A 20,825-nucleotide genomic window follows, 5' to 3' on the forward strand; every position below is an offset into this window, starting at 1 on the left:
GAGATGGCTCGGTGGTTAAGAACACTGGCTGATCTTCCAGAGGACCCCTGAGTTCAATTCCCAGAACCCATTTGATGACCTTTTACTGGGATCTGACGCCCCCTTTTGGCCTCCATGGGCACCTGCATTCACATGCACACACACACACACATACTTTTTTTTTCTCGAGTCAGGGTTTCTTTACATAGTTCTGGCTGTCCTGGAACTAGCTCTGTAGACCAGGCTGGCTTCGAACTCACAGAGATCTGCCTGCCTCTGCCTCCTGAGTGGTGGTTAATATTAAAGACGTGCGCCACCACTGCTCAGCTTCATATACATATAATTTTTAAAATCTTAAAAATGGGCAAGGACTAGGGTTTGATTAACTGCACCATAAAAACAAGATGGCTCAGTGGGTAAAGGCGCTTGCCTTGAAAGCCTGATGACCTGAGTTTGATCCCCAGTATGGTCATGATGGAGAGAGAACCAGTCCCAGACAGTTGTCCTCTGACCTTTACACATGCAGTGTGACACTCTTACACATGTATGCATGCACACACGCCTTTAAACCCAGCACTTGGGAGGCAGAGCCAGGCTGATCTCTGTGAGTTCAAGCCCAGCCTGGTCTCCAGAGTGAGATCCAGGACAGGCACCAAAGCTACACAGAGAAACCCTCTCTTGAAAAGCCAAAATAAAATATAAAATAAAATAAAAGGTATGTAATAAAAACCTCAACCCCCCCCTCCTTAAACCTACTGGGAAGAAGAGCTGTAAGGAACAGGAGGAGCCCCTCATCCAGCTGGAGCTAGGCTACATGTGAGAATAAACTTCTGCAGTTACAGTCACCCCAGAGAGAGCTGCCTGCCCCAGAGCCTGCCTCTGCACAATTGTTCATCTTAAAGTTCCACACCATGACCAGCAGAGGGCGCAAGCGAGCCATCTACATTTTCTTTTGCCTTTCCAAGATACCCTTTCCAAAGTTGCAGAGCTTTCGATTTTAGGAGTCAACGTTTTCTCAGAAACACATGCTTAAGGGACGGGAGACTGTGCGTCAGCCTAAGTGATGGCTCCGAAAAGAAAGAATTGACTCGGGCTTCTGAAACCTCTTTTCCTGCTTCCTTCACACCTCCGGGAAGGTCGCGGATCCTCTAGGGTAGCTTTCAGTGTCACACGGACGGTGGCACATCCACGGAGTCTTCTTAGTTCTGGATGTTGCTCATGGGATCTGTCTGCTTAGCTCGGGGGCTAAGCTGTATTTTCTGCCCCCCCCCGCCTTTTTTTAACATTTATTTATTATGTACACAGTGTTCTGCCTGCATGTATGCCTGCAGGCCAGAAGAGGGCACCAGATCTCATTACAGATGGGAGCCACTCTGTGGGTGCCGGGAATTGAACTCAGGACCTCTGGAAGAGCAGCCAGTGCTCTTAACCTCTGAGCCATCTCTCCAGCCCCCAATTTTATTTTATTTTATTTTATTTTTTTTGAGCTGAGGATCGAACCCAGGGCCTTGCGCTTGCTAGGCAAGCGATCTACCGCTGAGCTAAATTCCCACCTCTCCCCCCCCCCCCCCCCCTTTTTTAAGAGAGTCTCACCATATAGGCTGGCCCGGAACTTACACAGATTTGCCTGTCACTTACAAACCCCAGACCCACCCTGACAGCAGGCATTAAAGACGCGTGCCACTCTGCTCCGCTGTATTCCTAGCTGATTGTAACCAGTTAACGACGGAAGTATGTATGTTGCAACATTTGTGCAGGAGGAGACAGACTGGAGAACAAGTCCGGATTGCTGCTGCCTGCCTTGATGGGCCATAGGCCTGGCAAAGTAGACAGTGGGGGCATGCAGGATGCTCCTGGGCTCATTTGGGGACTGTAAATCTGAGCACTTCATCCATACAGGGCTGCTTAAAATCTCTCCACGCAGATGAGTGTGGTGGTGTATGCTTTTAACCCCAGTGCTAGGGAGGCCAGCGTGGTCTACATAGCAAGTTCCAGGTCACTCAAGGTTATACAGTGAGACCCTGTCCTAGACATCGTCCCCTCATTTCTTCCACCCATGACCCCTTTTCACCCTAGAAAATTTTATCTCTATATTTTGGGTATATAAGTATGTAAAAGAGGTATACATATCAAACTTTTGTAAAGAGATTATTTTTAAAAAATCTTTGGTATATTATTTATTTTAAAATTTAATTTCTTAAAAAAAAAAATCACTTACGCCTGGCAGTGGTGGTGCATGCCTTTAATCCCAGCACTGAGGAGGCAGAGGCAGGTGGATCTCTGTGAATTCGAGGCCAGCCTGGTCTACAAAGCAAGTCCAGGACAGGCTCCAAAGATACACAGAGAAACCCTGTCTCCGAAGGAAAAAAAAAAAAACAAAAACCTCACTTATTATTACTTTGTATGTCTGATTGTTTTTCCTACATGTATGTCCATGCACCATGTTCATGACTAGTACCTACGGAGGTCAGAAGAAGGCATCGGATCCTCTGGAACTAGAGTTGCAGACACTTATGAGCCACTATATGGGTGCTGGAAATCAAATTCAGGTCCTCTGGAGGAGCCGCCAGGGCTCTTAACCACTGAGCCATCTCTCCAGCCCCTGCTCTTCCTTAATTAATAAACTATATATTAGGGACAAGAAAAACACCCATCTATATAAAATAAAAAATAAAGGAAAAAAAAATTTAAAACAGTAAAAAGCAAATTTGCAGCTGGGTAGCACACACTTTTAATCCCAGCACTTGGGATGCAGAGGCAGGCGGATCTCTGGGAGTTCGAGGTCTGCAGAGCGAGTTCCAGGACAGCCAGGACTATGCAGAGAAACCATGTCTAGAAAAACCAGTGGGGAAAAAGAACATTTGCATACAAAGGAAATGGACGTGCCTATGTCCATGTGTGTGTCCATGTGTGTGTATGTGTGTGCACATAAAGACCAGGGATGAGGTGGCGTCATCATCTGCCACTCACCACTTTTTTGAGAGCACCAGCACTTTAGTGACTGAGCCAATCCTCTGCCCTTGTTTATTTAGCGAAGATTTAGTTTTATTTTCACTTACGTGGTGCTTGTGAGCCACCTGACCTTTTTTTTTTTCCTCTGTATGTATTTTGTGTGGTGTGTATGTATGGCACATGCTATGTGAGTGTGCAGGCTGTGGTGTGTGTGTGTTGTGTGGTGTGTATGTGTGGCACATTCTATGTGAGTGTGCAGGCTGTGGTGTGTGTGTGTTGTGTGGTGTGTATGTGTGGTGTGTATGTGTGGCACATTCTATGTGAGTGTGCAGGCTGTGTGTGTGTGTTGTGTGTGTGTTGTGTGGTGTGTATGTGTGGCACATTCTATGTGAGTGTGCAGGCTGTGTGTGTGTGTTGTGTGTGTGTTATGTGGTGTGTATGTGTGGCGCATGCTATGTGAGTGTGCAGGTGCACATGCCATGCACACACGTGTGGAAACTGGAGCAGAATGTCAGGTGTCTTTTTCTAATGCTCTCCTCAACCTCACCATCTTGAGACAGGGTCCTCACTGGACTGGAGGCTCACCATTTTGGCTAAGCTAGCTGGCCAGTGAACCCTCCAACTCCATTTGTCTCTGCCTTGCCAATGTTGGTTTTCTAGGCATGCAGAGCCACACACAGATTTTCTCTCTTGCTATTTTTCATTACATTTATTTATTGTGTATGTGGGTGGGGTGCACATATATACATGCTATGTGTACCTATGCAAGTCAGGGAACAATCTGGGGAGTGGGTTCTCTCTTTTACTTTATGGTTCCCAGGAACTGCACTCAGGTGGTTGGGCTTGGCAGCAAGCAAGCTTTCTTTCCTGATGAAAGTGCCCTTGGTTGCTAGGGATTTGAACTCTGGTCCTTCCACTTAGGGACTCCCCTTTTGAGCCACCTCCCCACCCTCCACCCTGCCCCATGGTTTTATTGGTCTAATTGTTCACATGAGGAATCAGGGTCACAGAGGTTAAATCACTTGCCTGAGGTGAAACCTGAGTCTGAGTCAAATCCTCTCAAAGATGGCCAGGTATGATGTATGCCTACAATTGCAGCTCTCTGGAGGCAAGGCAGGACAGATCTCTACAACTTCAAGTCAGGGCTACATAGGGAGCTCCCTTCTAAAATAAATGAACAAAGAGATAACCCACTGGAGCTGGATGGTAACCACTAGGTCAGTAAGAACACTCAGTGTTCCCTCCAGAGTTCAGTTCCCAGCATTCACATGGCAACTCACAGAGGGTGGTTAACTCCAGTTCCAGGACATCCAATACCCTCTTTTGGACTCCACAGGCTCCAGGCAGGCATGTGGTGCATAGACATACATGTTGGCAAAACACCCACACACATAAAATAAAATAAAACATTGAAAAAATCTGTTGGAAAGCATTTCTTTCTTGGACTGAAGATCCTCAACAAGGGTCCTACCTATTCCTCCTAGCAGGGCTGCCTAGCATGACTATGGGGGGCAGTTTCTGAACCGCTGCTGAGCACAAAAGCTTTTGGAATTTCACAAATGCCCTTTCAGAAGCTGGCATAGTCCAGGTGGGCAAGGGTTGAATGCTACATCAACGAACAGGCTTCATGTCCCACCCTAGGTGTGACTGTTGGGCATATTCCTAGAAGAGAGAGACCTGGTTATACCCTCTATGCCATGTCTTGGCCTCTTTCCTGCAGCTGACACCCCAGGCCCCAAGGCCCTTTGCTCCCAGGAGTTCCCATGAACTGTGTCCTTCAATCTATTCTGTTTTACCAGTAACCTCAGGTCTCTTCCAACTACACCCAAAGCCACTCAGACACCTGCTCACCTTGAGCTGTGTGCCTACAAGGAAGCTGTTTCCACTTCCATGAAATGGGTACAAAATTACACGAAGGCTGGACATTGTGGTGAACGCCTATAATCCCAGCATTTGGAAGCTGGGGCAGGAGGATCAGCGCTTCAAGATTAGCTTCAACTATCTGGTGAGTTCGAGGCCAGCTTGGGTTAAAAGAGACCCAAATACAGAATAAACAAACAAACAAAACGTGTCAAGCGTTCAGGACTCAAATCTAAGTGAGCCTCTGTGGGGCCTGGAGGATGTCCTCTTTTGTTCCCTCCCCCGAACCACCTGGTGTCTGTCTTCGCCTAGGTCCTGGCTTTAGGGGTGTGAGGAAGCCGAAGCAGAAGAGTGACTGACTCTCCAGAAGCCAATGAGCTTTGCAGTCAAAACAGCACAATGTCACATCTCATTTTTTTTTTTTCATCTGAAAATCAAGGTGATAGATAGCTCTAAGGACGCAGCCAGATGTCCTCTAGAATCATCAAGTGTGAGGATGATTGACTGGAGTGTCCAAGGTGTGCACTCAGTGGGCTCCCCTCCCTCTGGAGCCAGGAGCTGGTGTTCTGCAAGCAGTCACCCCTTCCACGGGCCCACTTGGCTCGGGACACCCATGGCTGTCACCAAGTGTCCTGCATCACGTTCCCCATGCTCCCACCTTGGTCCAGCTCCAGGTCTTGGCTCGTAAATCTCCTTCACACAGAATGGCCATAAATTAGGGGCCTGCAGAGGGACCCCCCAGCTCCTAGCCCATCCCTCCTCCTCTGGAGGGGCGGGGTGCAGGAAGCCCCTGGGACAGGGTGGGCTCAGCCTGCCTTCCTGGTCCCTTAATTACAGGCCTGTGGGGCCTGATTTATGGTGTGAGCAAAGGCCCAGGCCTGCCAGCCTGGGGAGGTGGGGGCTGGAGGCCTGAGAGACTTCCAAATTCCAGGGTCTCATAGAAACAACAACCCTGAGAGTAGTGAGCTGTAGTATGTTTATGTGTGAAGTAAATCTAAACAGGACAATACAATGGGTGACTTTCTGCCGAGTTGTGCTAAACACTGTTTTAATTCCTTCTTCAAATATTTGTTCAATGCCTATGAGGTGCTGGGAGTCTTACACACATTACCTCCTGAACAGTCCCCAACAGCCCTGAGAGTTTGTCCCAGTGGAAGGAAGAAATTAAACGACAAGGTCACTTGACTGGTAAGCAGCGGTGCCTACAGGACTCATGCTCCAGGCCACCTATCCCAGCACTTTGAGCTTTTTGGACCAGATTATCCCATCTCTTTGCTACCACGACCTGCCCTGTCCTGCTCCAGCCACGGGCTGTGTGTCCTTGGGCAAATGCATGGTCTCTCTGAAGCTAAGCACTCCTCCTGGGCTGAAGAGGACTCGGCCTTACCTACTGCACAAGGAGCTAGGAGCAAATTTAGGGGAAACATTTGAAAATGTCCCTGTTCCGGTAATTGTAGGTACTGTGATAGCTAAGTCCCCAGTCTCGGTGACTTGAACATAAAAAGTTATTTGTTGTCCATGTACCTTCCATGAGAGCGTTTCCAGCCAGTCACTTGGGGTTTCTTCCAGGCATCATGAAGTCCGGACGTCACTGTCTGGGGGCTCTGTCGTTTCTAACCCGTGGGTGGCATGGCTTGGCAGCTTTGAAAGGGAAGCTAGTGTGTGTTGGGGCAGGCTGGGAGGGGAGCCCACTGAGTGTGCACATCAGACACTCCAGTCAACTGTGGTCAAGGCTTGGAAGTGACAGCTTGTCTTATCAACTCTCACCAAATCTATTGGTTTAAACAAGTCCCCGTGGTGGGGCACACCTGTAATCTCCACACTCCCAAGGCTGAGGTAGGAGGCCTACTCAGAGACCCTACCTTGACAAACAAAAACAACAAGAGCCTGGAGAGGTGGCTTAGTGGTTAAGAACACTGGATAGTCTTCCAGAGGACAGAGTGAGGACCTGGGTTCAATTCCCGATGTCCACTTGGTGGCTCCTAACCGTCTACAACTCTAATTTAGGGGAGCTCATGCCTTCTGGCCTTTTTGGCACTGCACTCATGTGGTACACGTATATACATGCAGGCAAAACACTCATACACATAAAATAAAAATAAATAAATCTTGTTTTAAAAAATAGCTCACAGTCTCTATGAGTCAAGACTGGGGGAGGGTAGCTGCCTGGGACACTCTCTTCCTCTTTTGTGCATAATGGAGTATGCAGGTAGACTAGAATTGCTGTGGCCTGGCTTTTCTCCCTCAACACTAGGGAAGTCATCTTGAGAAAGAAAGATGCCTAGAAGTGGATTTCAAAAGAAACCACAGAATAGGGCCAGTGAGAGGGCTCAGCAGTGTTTGTTGCCAAATCTGGTGGCCCAAGTTCAAGCCCTAAGACCCACACAGTGCGAGGGACAAAATGATCCCCACAAGTTGTCTTCTGACACATACACACAACTAAATAAGCAACTTAAAACTTTTTTTTTTTCCGAGACAGGGTTTCTCTGTGTAGCTTTGCGCCTTTCTTGGAACTCACTTTGGAGACCAGGCTGGCCTCGAACTTACATAGCTCCTCCTGGCTCTGCCTCCCGAGGGCTGGGATTAAAGGTGTGCGCCACCACCACCTGTCTTAAAACTTTTTTAAATCACACAATAGTCATGGAACTACACAAGGGATTCTTACATCTCTTTGAATGTGTAAAGGTGTAAATGGTAGGTGATGAGGAAGAATGAGATCCAGGTAATGGACACTTGATTCATGAAAGAGAACATAAAGCTAATTAAAAAAAAAAAAAAGTTTAACTGTTATGTATTTTTCAGGGTGTGTGTGTGTGTGTGTGTGTGTATGTGTGTGTGTGTGTGTGTGTGTGTGTGTGTGTGTGTGTGTGTGTGTGTTGGTTAAGTACATAAAAATATAATTGATAGTGAAAGTGTAAAATTCAGAGTGTGGCCCCACAGCTTCAGAATGGCTATTCTAACTCTATAGAAGTTCATTGAAATGTGTAGACTTTGGGTCTGGTTAGTATTTTTTGTTTGTTGAATTTGAATTATAATAAAAGTTTCATTGTGAATGTATTTTTATGTGTATGGATGTTTTGTCTGCACGTCTATGCACCATAAGCATGTAGTGCCTGCAGAGGCCAGAAGAGGGCGTCAGATCCTCTGGAACTAGAGTTAAAAGATGGCTGTGAGGCACCGTGTGGGTTCCTGAGTCCTTGGAAAGGGCGGTCAGTGCTTTTTAACTGTTGTGTCTGCTCTCCATCCTGAAGTTTTAATTACATGTTTAAAAACAAAAACAAACAAACAAACAAAACCAAGAGTGTAAAAGACCAAGAACACCCAAGACAGTTCTGAAGAATGAACCCGGCCAGCCAGCCAGACCTTACCCATGGCAGGGCAGAGATGTGGCACTGGACACCTGTGGAGACAGTGATCTAGACCCCCAGTGGAGCTGAAAGATTGGTACCTGGCTCCGGGTAACAGTGATGAAAGCTAGCAGTCACACCTCCCTCCTGCTCATCTGTGAACATCTACAAGCACTAGAATTTTATTTTTGGTCTATCCCACTTTCTTTTTGCCCTGACCCTAGACCTAAGGAGAGCAGAGATCGCCATCATTGAGCCCACCCCGGCTTCCAACCTTCTGAACCCAGGAAAGGAGCCCTGCCTGTCCTGTCATGGAAGCAGAGTCCTTTCCAGAGGACTTCTGGTATTCAGCAGTCCTGGTCAGAGCAGAAGCTGCCTCTCCCAGCCAGCCCCCTAGACCTGGCTTTACTCCCCACTACTGGGACAGGTCTCGAAATTGGACCCCAGCTAAGCACAGAGGCCTCTGTCATTTTCTTAATGAGGAGCCAATGGCCCTGTCATTAGTGGGTGGAGGGGTGAGGAGTGCTGGGCTGGGAGGCCAGAGGCCTGGTCAAGTGAATGATTTACAGCCTGACACGGAGAGGGCAATGTAAGGAAAAGGAAGTGTTCATGTCCCTGAGCACCTCTAGGAGGGGACTGAGTTCTGCATTAACACACTCCATTTTATTGAATTCTAACAGGAAGCCTCATGAGGCGGTCCTGTTACCCTTGCCCATTTGACAGACAAGAAAACTGAAACCTGAAGTGGATAAGCATCTGTCCAAGGTTGTCGAGCTAAAAAATAAGTGAGATGGATTCCGGCCCAAATCAACTCCTGGTTGTGGGGTGCAGGCAGAGTAGATGGGAATGGAGGTGTTTGGAGACCCGTGAGCCAGAGCAGCAAGCAGAGGCTTCCTTCCGGTGATGCTGCGTGGGCCGGAAGTGGGAGCTGCAGAAAGGGCCGAATGTGTACGTGAAGGTGGCACTCCTGGAATGCCAACCTTGCCAGAAAGAAGACAAGAAAACTTGATAGTTTTGTCAAAGATTTATTTTTTGTGGGTATAAGTGTTTTACATGGATGTGTACCTGTGCATCACGTGTGTGCCTGGTGCCCTTGGAGGTCAGAAGAGGGCATTGGATTCCCTTGAAACAGCCAGGGCTTTGTAGAAAGACCCTGTCTTGAATTTTTAATTTTATGTGTATGAGTGTTTTGCCTGTATTCAGCTATGTGCCACTTGCATGCTGTACCCACAGAGACCAAAAGAAGGTGTCATGCCCTGAAACTGGAGTGACAGACAACCATGTAGGTGCTGGAGATCAAAACAGCAACCTCTTGAAAAAGTAGGTCCTACCAAAGAGTAGACAGCTGAGCCGTCTCTCCAGCTCCCAGTGTCTCCCATATTTGTAATTTATCATTCGTCCATTTGTGTGTCTCTTCCTTTCTTTCTTTTCTTTCTGTGATGTGGATATGTGGCTCAGACTGTCCTTAAATGTGAGATCCCCCTGCCTCAGCCTTCCGGATTACAGTTATGTGTCACTATGCTGGTTTTGACAATGCTTATTTAATACATAATTTAGTGTGTGTGTGTGTGTGTGTGTGTGTGTGTGTGTGTGTGTGTGTTGGTGGTGGTGGTGGTGGTTTGTTTGCTTTTGAGGCAGAGTCTCACTAGGTAGCCATTTGGGCTGGAACTCAATAATGTAGACCAGGCTGGTTTTGAACTCACAGAGATCCACCTACCTCTCTGTCTTGAGTGCTGGGATAGGAACACACGTGCCCTCACAGGTTGGATAAAGATTAGCTTTATTTTTTAAAATAATTTATTTATTTTTATTTTATGTATATTGGTATTTTGCCTGTGTGTTTGTCTGTGTGAGGGTGTCAGACAGTTACAGATAGTTGTGAGCTGCCATGTGGGTGCTGGGGATTGAATCTGGGTCCTCTAGAAGAACAGCCAGTAATCTTAACTGCTGAGCCATCTCTCCAGCCCCCAGCCCCAAGATTAGCTTTATTATTTCATGTTGTGGAAAATGTGTTATTAAGCTACTGACTTTTTTCTAGTTTAAAACTTTATATATATGTGTGTGTGTGTGTATGTGTGTGTGTATTTTATATATATATATATATGAATGAGATCTCATGTAGCCCACACTGGCCTTGAACTCTCTATGTAACCTAGGATGATCTTGAATTCCTTATTTGCCTGCCTGTACCTCTTGAGTCCTGGGATTACAAACCTGTGTAGCCATACTTAGTTTATGCAGTGCTGGGAAAGGAAGCCAGGGCCTCTTGCATGCTAGGCAAGTACTCAACAACTGAGCTACATCTCTAGCCCTCAATACACAAATTACTTATTATTATTTGCTCTCCAGGACCCCAACAGGCTAAGTTTTTGGCCATATCAGCCTCTTCTCTAAACCATCTGTAACAACTCAGTAAGCAGTAAACTATTATTTTATTTTGTGTATGGGTGTTTTTGCCTACACGTACTTTGTGGTTCAGCATAGTTCAGAAGAGGCTTCAGATCCCCCTGGACCTGGAGTTACAGATAGTTGTGAGCTAGCTGCTTTGTGGGTCCTGGGAATTGAACCCGTGTCCTCTGAAAATAGTTTTGTTGTTGGCAGCTGGGCTGGCGACAGAAGTGTAGGTCAGTGGTAGAGTGCGGACTTGGTATGGCATGCAGTATGGGTTCATACTGATCTTGTTTTCTCCTTTTGCTGAATGACGGCATGAAGCAGCGGAGCCTGGATTGGTGTCCCATACTGAGCCATGGTCGGAGTAACAAGAAGAGGGCCTGGGTCTGGTAGGGCAGAGGCACAGCGCCCTTCTCGACCCTCCTAGGTGTGGCTCCCCGCTTTTCTTCCAAGGTGGGATCCTGTGCTCCCCTGAGGGAGCGACGCCGGAGAAGAATTTCTGAAATCCAGGCCAGCCTAGGCGATAATAGGCACCTTGGCGGCCGCAGCGGAACCGCCCGGCCCTAAATCACCTGCAGCGGCTCCTCCTCCGGGAGGGCAGGAGCTGCAGAGCTGCGGGTGCTGCGGGCGGCCAGGGGCGGCTCCAGGGCCAGCGCCGCAGGGGCCGCGGAAGCGCTTTGAAGATCTCTGCACAGCGAGGATCCCAATGTGCTCACCCAGGAGCCAATGGTCAAGACAGCGTGGTCCCAGAGTTAGGGACGTACAGCTGCGGGCTTTTCTTTATCTTTTCTCTTTCTCCCCCATTCCTTTTTTGCCTCCGGAGACAGGGACCCACTAACTTGCCCAGGCTGGCTGCAAACACAAGAAACTACTACTGCCTCTGTTTCCTGGAGCGCCGGGTTACAAAGGTGACTGACTCACTATGCTCAGCTCTGAACAATGTTTGTTTTGTTATTGTTGTTGTTTTTTTGAGACAGGTTTTCTCTGTGTAGCTCTGGCTGTCCTGGAACTTGCTCTGGAGAGCAGGCTGGCCTCGAACTCACAGAGATCTGCCTGCTTCCGCCTCCCCCGGACAATATTTTTATGCAAAGTAAACTTTGCTGTGTTTGAGACCCTAGCTGACCTAGAACTTGCTACGTGGACCAAATTGGTTTTGGCACCTTCCTGCCTCTGTCTCTTCTGAGTGCTGGGATTACAGGGGTGCTTCACCACACCCGGCTATGAAAGTTAAAGTTAGGCCTCAGGAGATCATAAGAAAGCATGGGATCCCTTGGAGCTGGAGTCACAGGTGGTAGAGAGACACACAACACATCACATCACACACACACACACACACACACACACACACACACACACACACACACACGGTATTACCTTGCTGAACTCCCATCTGCAAGGGCAGAAGGTGCCCATAGCTGCTGTACCATCTCTCCAGATCCTATACTCTAAGTACATCTTGCTGAGCATTCAAACTGCTGTGTTGTGGAGACAGTTCTGAATACAACAGCTGGTGCAGGGGTGTGTGTGTGTGTGTGTGTGTGTGTGTGTGTGTATGTGTGTATCTGTGTGTGTGTGTGTGTGTGTGTACACGCGCGCGCGCGCGCGCGCGCAGTGTCTCTAAAAATCTTTGCTTGACCTAGTCACTGCTGCCACATTTGAGAACCACAGCTTCAGGACAACTATCAAATCGACCCCTTGGCCGCCCCAGGTGATGGGGGGGTGGCAGCCGGTTGGTGGCTCTAAAACACCTCCATGTGGCTGCAGGGGTGTCTCCCTTCTATGTTAACACTGAGCCTCATGGACTTGAGTTAATGCATTCGCTTATGAGTGTCTTTGCACAGGGCTCTCGTACTTGGTAGATGCTCAGTAAGTATTCACTGTGTATGAATGGAAAGCCTGCTTGATCAGACCCATGTTTGGGTTTCTAGTTTAATGGTGATTATTTGAGACAAAGTTTTGCTGGGCCTCAAATTTACAATCCTCCTGCATCCACCTTCCTAGTACCAGTGTGTGAGTTTCCACAACTGTCAGTCATGATTATCTTAATAACAGGGATTGCATCGTTTAGGCAACGTTGAGAACTGCTTCCTTGAAGCTGCTACGTTCTGTGCTAGAGCTGAGGCTTTAGGGGACCTAAAGGTGGCCCCCAGCATGAATGCAGGCGAGCTCAACTCTGAGACCTAGTCCAGGAGACCAAAGGGAACCTCTTGGGGGGAAGGCTCAGGGATCTCCCCCTGGAGGAGGAAAGGTTACTCTGCTGAAGCTGGTATACTGCATGGCACCGCGGGAACTCAGTCTCGCAACAAAGACACCAGTATGCATACAGACTCAGAGCTGTAGGCTGATCCTGGATCCCTTCAGGCTACTTCGGGTTAACCTGCTGGAGCAGTCAGGCTGCTTGTTCCCTCTGCCTTTCTGCTGCTGTCCCTGGGTTGCCATGGGTCATCTGTTCCATCAGGTTGATTACAGTTAGCCAAGGAAGCCTGAGGCCATCAGCCGCTCTGGCCTTCTCCTGACTTTCAGCCCAGTCCTCCATTGCTCACGTCTCCATTTCCCCTGACCTCGACCTCCCGGAGTTCCTCCATATTGGCCAAGAGATTTTCATTTTTCACACTTGGTTGAAAAGACTGTTTAAAACTCGAAAAAGGATGAACAGCTCACAAACACCTGTAATTCCAACTCCAGAGGCATCTGCTGCCTCTGAGGGTAGCTGCATCATGTACACCACACAGACACTTTAAAATAAAATAAATCCCCCCAAAAATAAATAAATAAATTGAGACAGAGTCTCACTCTGTAGCCCAGGCTGGCCTTGAACTCTCAATCTTCCTGCCTTGGCCTTCCTAAGTGCTGAGATTTGCAGGTATGTGCTGCCACACTAGTGGCATTGGAGAGAATGGAATCCATGGGGTTCCGGGGGGAATCCTCACTGGGAATGGAATCCATGGCCCTTGCTCCTGATAAGCAAGTGTTCTGCCACCGAGATCCAGCCCTGGTTCTTGGATAGCTTTTATTTCAAAAGACAAACGTCAGGCTTCTAATAGCTACAGGTGGTTGGTGGGGCTTGGGGTATTTCGGCAAGTGCTCAGGAGCTGAGAGTGCAGGCCCAGACCAGAAGGGTTAAGACCTTAGTGTTAGAAGAGGAGCCACACTACAGGTCAGCTCCCTGGCTTGGCCGAAGTTCCTTGGTTCTCCGAGTCTTGGTTTACAGTCTGTGGAATAGATATTATAATAACAGGCCTTCCGCATAGGATTGCTGGGAGGCTAAGATAATGTATGCTTAAAAGCACTTAGTCTGATGCCTCGGCTACGGTAAACACTTCGCAGAAGTTGGTATCAGTACTATTAAGACTATTATTTTTATGATTAATTATTACTAAGATGCATAGTGCCCATAGTGGAGTATGAGTTCTAAAATCCTGAGTCACTGGAGGAAGGAAGGCGTCCGAAGCAATTTAAGCTTATTTATCACCCACTGGTACCTTCCACTTCGCTTCCGGGAAGCTCACTGGAGATGGAGGAGGAAGGACAGCTTGCTTGCCTTGGTCCCTTCCAAATGTCCATGATGATAGGGATGCTCAGGGCTTACTCATCTTTGGCTGTAGTGAAGGTCTTGTTAGGTATCCAGACAAGCATCTATCCAATGCTTCAGCTCTTCCTTCCTCCTTCTCTATCTCTCTCTCCCTTTCTGTCTGTCTTTCTTTCTTTCTTTCTTTCTTTCTTTCTTTCTTTCTCTTTTTTTGGTTTTTCAAGACAGGGTTTCTCTGTGTAGCTTTGGTGCCTGTCCTGGATCTCACTCCGTGGACCAGGCTGGCCTGGAACTCACAGAGATCCGCCTGGCTGCTTCCCGAGGTGCTGGGATCAAAGGCGTGTGCCACCACCACTACCTGGCTTGAGCTCTTTCTTACCTTCCTGGGTCTGGGAACTATTCAGTGCTTCCAAACACCAGGGGTTGGTTAAGTACTGTCTGTCTCCATCTTCAGTTCTAAATACTTTGGAACAAGGATTCCACGTTTTTATTTGGCTTCACACTTGGCCTAGTAGGTCTACACTCTTTTTGTCTGTCTGTCTCTCTCTCTTTTTTCTGAGGTTCCTGTGTGTAGTATATGTATGTGTGCTGGCAAGAGTGTGTGCACATGTATGTACGTACAAGTGGAGGTTAGAGGTTGAAATCAGGTATGAAGGGTTAATGACCTAAAAGCCCAGGTGAACTGAAAAGCTGTAGACAGGCCAGTTGACTTGACACTTGACACCTGTGGATGTTAGGATCCCAGGAGGAGCCCAACCACCTTCTGTCCTGTTTACCCCTTTTTTGTTTGTTTGAGACAGTGTCTCTCTGTCTTGGAATTCTCTATGTAGCCCAGGCTGGCCTCAAACTCACAGAGAGCCACCTGCTTCTGCCTCCCAAGTGCTGGGATTAAAGGCATGCAGCTGTTTGGGATGTCTGCCACTTTGAGAGTGCAGGGGAACTGACCTGCAGATGAAATCTTTCATCCACCCCTTGTCTACCCTATAAAGCCCCATGCTCCCTATACCTTTGTGTGAACAGTCCCCACTCCAGAGGAGACTGTGGCCCTTCAGCCATTCTGATTAGAGGAAGAATTCTGCTTCTGAGGATGTCTGTCTGTCTGCTCTATTTTCTTTCCACATCACCTCCATCAACCCCAGTTTAACCAAGGGTTTTCCTCAGTTGCTCTCCACCTTGTATTTTTAAGATACGACCTCTCACTGAACCTTAGCTCATCAGTATGGCCAGGCTGGCTTGTCAGTGGGCTCCTGGGGTCCACCTGTCTCCATCTACCCTGGGACTACAGATGCTATGCCCAGCTTTGATGTGGGTGCTGAGTATCTGAACAGGTCTTCCTGTTTCTACAACAGACCCTTTAGTGACTGAGCTACCTCACCACAGAGAAGGCATCTTCTACAGAAAACAAAAAGAACTGAGGTAAATAGATGAGATAATGGGCATAGATTTACAGAGTAAGGAACCACTGGCTTGAGTGGATGGGAGGAAGACTCCCCCCCGCCCCAAGCTTCCTTTGGTACCAAACTTTCCAGTGCACCATCCTGTCCAAGGTTCTCCACCCTAGACTCAGGCTTTTCTTAGAGGCTTGGCAAGGCCCTGAGTCCCAGAGTCTGCCTGGATGGACAAGGTCATTAGTCAGCAGTCTCCAGCATGGCTTCAACAGGCTAAAAGACACGGTAGAGTGCCCATGGAATATGACACTTAGGAGTCCAATGCCTGTTCTTTGATCTGGTCTGTCTTCTGTTCTGAGAACCATCTAAACTGGAATCCTATGGGCAGGAATGCTCAGACACTGGGGTTATCAGGTTGTATACTGTTTTTTTGTTGTTGTTGTTTGTTTGTTTGTTTTTGTTTAGTAGTACTAGGCTTTGAATCAGGGCTTTATGCACTGACACTCTATGCACTGACACTCTACCACTGAGCTAAACTCCCAGCTCTTTCCTGCCTCTTCTAAAACAAGGTCTCTGTGAGCAGTCCTGACTGGCCTCAAACTGGTGATCTGGATTCAGCCTTCCTGAGGGCGTGGCCAGGCTACCCAGAAGGTCTTGTGTACAAGAATCTGCATTATTATGCGCAGCTTCTAGCCACTGTTTTGTTCTGTTCTGTTTTGTTCTTGAGGCAAGGTCTCACGGAGCCCTAGCTGGCATCCAACTCCTGATCCTCCTGCCTCTACCTCCCAAGTGCTGGGACTTAGAGGTGTGTGCCAACATGCTGGGCTTAGGTGCTTTCTATTCCACATATATTGGACATTTTGGAGAAACTGATCCTGAAAAACGCAGTCTTTAGGTTATTTTCAGTCAAGTGGACAAGACAGACAAGTAGGTTGGTTTCCCAGTGCCTGTTCTCTTCCTCTGTGGGAAAACTCAGCTTGAAGTAATCATGTTATTGGTAATATGGATTCGAACTGTGTGCCCATCCTGGCTGGCGCCACAACATTTGGAATGTGGCTGGGGGAGAGATTAATCTTGATCTTACGTTGCTCCTGATATATCATGAATGCATGCCTGAAAATCCATTGGGGATCTGTTTCTAGGAGTGAGCATTACTCTCTTCTTCCTCCCTTCCTCCCCCCACCCCTCTCTTTTCGATCTTGTTTAAAATTCCAGTCTTTGGTGATGGCAATGGGGACTGTCCACTGCATTCATAACCTGACCATACTGGGCCATGCGGCAGGGCTGCTCAAAGGGCCTGCCTGGACTGTAAGGGTTGCTCGCTGATGGGTACTACAAGACAATCCAGAAATCAGAGTCTTCATTACTCTGCTGCTGACTCATCCCAGCTCTGCCTGCAGAAGTGAGAGCCCAAAAGAGATAGGGGAATGCAGAATCCAGACCAGCCTCCCCCGAGGTTTCTCCAGATTGCTTGCAGGGCCCTGCTGCCTCAGATCTGCCCCTCCTTTCTGGATTCTTCTGGGATGGTCATGCTTTACCTTAGTGTCAACTCTGGCTGCTCACAGATTGAGCTCAGGTGGTGATGTTTGGCAGCAGGTGCTTTTACTCGTAAGGAACGCCTCACAGTTACTCAAGGTTCTTTTGTTTTGTTTTGTTTTTCGAGACAGGATTTCTCTGTGTAGCTTTGCTCCTTTTTCCTGGAACTCACTTGGTAGCCCAGGCTGGCCTCGAACTCAGAGAGATCCACCTGGCTCTGCCTCCCAAGTGCTGGGACTAAAGGCGTGCGCCACCACTGCCCGGCATTACTCAAGGTTCTTAAAACTCATTCAACCCTCCGTTGATAGTCCTCTGTAAGTCTATGTGCTCTCTTGCCCAGAATCAAATGTGGCATTCTATCTGGAGTCAGGAGACAGAAACAGAAACCAGTCACACTAGAGGGTCTGTGAGCAGGACAAGCATGTTCCCTGTGATAACTAGAGCACTGCCTCGGGCGTGGCCAGGCTACCCAGCTGGTCCTGTGTACAAGAATCTGCAGGCTTCCTTCCTCGCTTCCTTCCTTCCTCTAAGATCCTCCCTCACTGTCTTACCTGGGGGCAGGTAATAAAGCAGGAGGAGGGAGGTAGATGGACGGGGAGGGCGGGGAGACACGTGGTGCCATAAAGCCTAGCTAGAGAGGACCTGTCCAGAGAGTGTCCAGCCAGCAAGCGCCAAACAGTCAGAGTGGACCAGCATCCCTTTGGGCCCGAAGCTGAAGCTGCAGGGCCAGGGCATAGGCCATGCTCCGAGGCACGCCAGGACTAGGCCTCAGGGGCCTGAAACGGAGTGAAGGTTCTGTGGAGGACTTGGGGCGCTCTTGCCCTGAGGCTGGCAGGAATTTTGGAGTGCTGAGGCGCAGCCTGGATGAGGCAGAGGAGGCTGCAGGCAGAAGGCGCGAGCGGCCGGCACGGTCCAAGGCTCGGCGCATGGCGGCCAACGTGCGGGAGCGCAAGCGCATCCTGGATTACAATGAGGCGTTTAACGCGCTGCGCCGGGCGCTGCAGCATGACCTCGGCGGCAAGAGGCTCTCCAAGATCGCCACGCTGCGCAGAGCCATCCACCGCATCACTGCGCTCTCCCTGGTCCTGCGCGCCAGCCCGGCGCCCCGCTGGCCCTGCGGCCACCTGGAGTGTCACGGTCAAGCTGCTCACGGTTCAGGTGCCGGCGACTCCGGCTTCAGTGCTCCTCGGTCCGCGCCGCAGCCAGCAGCGCCTGGCCTGGCGCGCAGGGACGCCACCAGCTCCTTAGTGCCGCCTGCACCGCGCTGCGCTTCGTGCTCTCCGCACGGGCACTTGGGGCGGCCCAGGGTGATGGCCGAAGGGTCCACTTTGGCCCAGGCCTCCGGGGGAAGCTGGCGCCGATGTCCCGGGGCTCCCCCTGTTGGACCCATTCCGTGGCGGTGGGGCTCCGGGATGGGCTACCAGCACTCCTGACCCGGCCACTGAGAGGGAAACATTCCAGGTTGGTGGAATTGATGACTGCAAAGGAGAAGACTGCACAAGTCATCCTGGACACAGCAAAACTGAATGGGTTGCGACTTGAGTGGCAGAGGAGGCTGCTTTACCAGTGGGAAGGAACTCTGGGGACCAGGGCAACCTCCCGGCCTTGGTTGCTGAAAAAGGAATGAGCTCTTAGATTTGGACTTGGTCAACCTTTTCTTCCTGGAAAATGGCCTTTGCTTTCCTGTGCTTCTGAGCCCTTGTTTCTCTTGCCACATTTGGACAGTGGGACTTGTGGGGTTTGTGGGTAGACAGCTGCTGGGATCTGAGGGCACACGCTGTGGCCCTCTTACCATGTTTGGGGGGCTGCTGATCTGAGAGGTCCGGAAAATGACCAAATAAAAAGGGAAAGTGTCTTGTCCATCTTCTACCAGGACTCCACTGAGTTCAGTGACCTAGTGTGATAGGAAAGCCTCGGAATCTGGAGATTACTTTGGAAGGGTGGGTAGGAACTACAGCTCTCAGGCATCCGCGCACTGGTTTATAGCAAGATCCTGAGAATAGCTGAGCCCGGGGAAAGAGAAATGTAGAGAAATTTCTCCCTGTAGCCTCCCACTAGAGGCTAAGATCATTGTCAGCCTTACCTGTGAGCCTCCTTGCAGGACTGCTGTCTGGGCTGCCTTGAGAAGAGGCAAGGGCAAGCAAGGTCAGGGGTTCTGGGTCAGGGACCCAGAATGACAGACAGAGCTCTCAGCCAATAGAGTGCCAGGGCTTCTGTAGCGAGGTAGACTAGGAATCCAGAAGAGTTTTGAGGAGCTGGTTGGGGGAAGAAAGATCTTAGGCCAAGGGCAAGGGCAGTGCAGGAACACCTTTCCCTGAGAATGATGGAGAACTGGCCAGGTTTAGGATGGGTTTCTGCTGGGGGTGCCAATGTGGCAGGCACTGTTAGCTGGGCACCGATGCCACAGGCACGGACTCAGGAGAATTCGTGTTTCTCAGCACAGTGGAGATGAAGTTCAAGGCCACAACTGAAGCTATCTGCATTCTGTGACATCTTGTCTCCAGTCATAGCCTTAAGGCTCCTGTTTTCAGCCAAGGTTGTGAGCCAGTCCACAGGAAGGCTTCTGCTCTGGCTCTAGACAGGAGCAAAGTATGAGACTAGAGCTTCAGTCCTGTTCCTAAGTGGATGGACGCTGGAAAGAAAGAACTTGGGCCTGCCTGGGTTGGACCTCCCTGCTGCTCCATCTCTGATGTGGATAGTGATGGCACCTCTTGGAGGCTGAGATAGTTTCCGGCAGTTGTTTATAAACTGTTACTGTTCAGTACTGCAATTCTATGTTTGGGAGGCCCAGACAATGCTTTACTCGTGTTTTACCTTCAGGGACTTTTTCAGTGGGAATAAAATAAATAACTAGCAAATCCTATTTTCCTAAATTCTAAGATAATAAGATTTTTCTCACCCAATCGCATTCTTCACCTAAGGACAGTGTTGGCACCCCCTGTGGGTAGAACTAGGGTATGCAGCCCATGAGATGAGCCACCTTGAGTGAATCACCTGAGCTCTTTGTATAATGGGCTACAGTCAGTTGTGACGTCAGGAGCTGCAGTACAGAGCAAATGAGTCACACATTTTTAAAGCACCTGACAGAGTGTCTAGCTCCTCCGTGAGCTCTCACTGGAAGCTATTTAATCAATCCGTTCCTGAGGATGCTTTAAGAGACTGTAGGGAAGGTGTTTAGAAGCCATGGAGTCTGCAGCACGTTTTCTTCTATTGCTTTATCAGGACTCAGTGTTGGAGTGCTGGGATGCTGATACACTTTTTGCCTATCATGACATCTTTTGGCACATACATATTGCTATGTACTTATGTAGTTGAATGACTGAGTGAAGATGTGTGCGTGCATGTATGTACCAACCTAACAGGAGCTGTCTCCTCTCCCCAATGCTTTAGGGGATCCCAAGCCAGAAGAGCCTCAATTATGTGCCTACATCATTTTTCTACAAAGAGTTTCTACAATGTTTGCCTGAGTTTTGAAAAAAAAATTGCTTCCCAAGATCATATCCACTCTCCTAGAAGAGTGATCCAGTAAAAGAAAGATAAATTTGGGGTTGGGGATTTAGCTCAGTGGTAGAGTGCTTGCCTAGCAAACGCAAGGCCCAGGGTTCGATCCTCAGCTCCGGAGGGGGGGAGAGAAAGAAAGATAAATTTGAGACTATTAAAGAGATGGAGCTTATCAACTGAGACCTGATGGGTTTGTCCAAACATAGCAGAGAGAGAGAGAGAGAGAGAGAGAGAGAGAGAGAGAGAAGAGTACAATGGTATGATTTAAAATGCTTATTAAAAGCAAAGTGCCAGAAAGGGAAAGCACACTACAATAGTGCTGCTATGGCCAAAAGATATTAA

General features: G+C 48.8%; 1 protein-coding gene and 1 pseudogene across 1 annotated transcript; both read left to right on the top strand.

Moving 5' to 3' along the window:
• The window catches only part of LOC118588707, a 49,838-nt pseudogene extending 38,742 nt beyond the window's left edge, over positions 1–11,096 (top strand).
• A 6,581-nt stretch (positions 11,097–17,677) lies between these two features.
• Bhlha9 (basic helix-loop-helix family member a9) lies at positions 17,678–19,774 on the top strand. Its single transcript, XM_036197460.1, has one exon. The coding sequence runs from the start codon at positions 17,723–17,725 to the stop codon at positions 18,413–18,415; it is 693 nt and encodes a 230-aa protein (XP_036053353.1). The 5' UTR covers positions 17,678–17,722; the 3' UTR covers positions 18,416–19,774.
• The last annotated feature ends 1,051 nt before the right edge of the window (positions 19,775–20,825 follow it).

Source organism: Onychomys torridus, chromosome 8 (assembly GCF_903995425.1).
Source record: "Onychomys torridus chromosome 8, mOncTor1.1, whole genome shotgun sequence".
Lineage (NCBI taxonomy): Eukaryota > Metazoa > Chordata > Mammalia > Rodentia > Cricetidae > Onychomys > Onychomys torridus.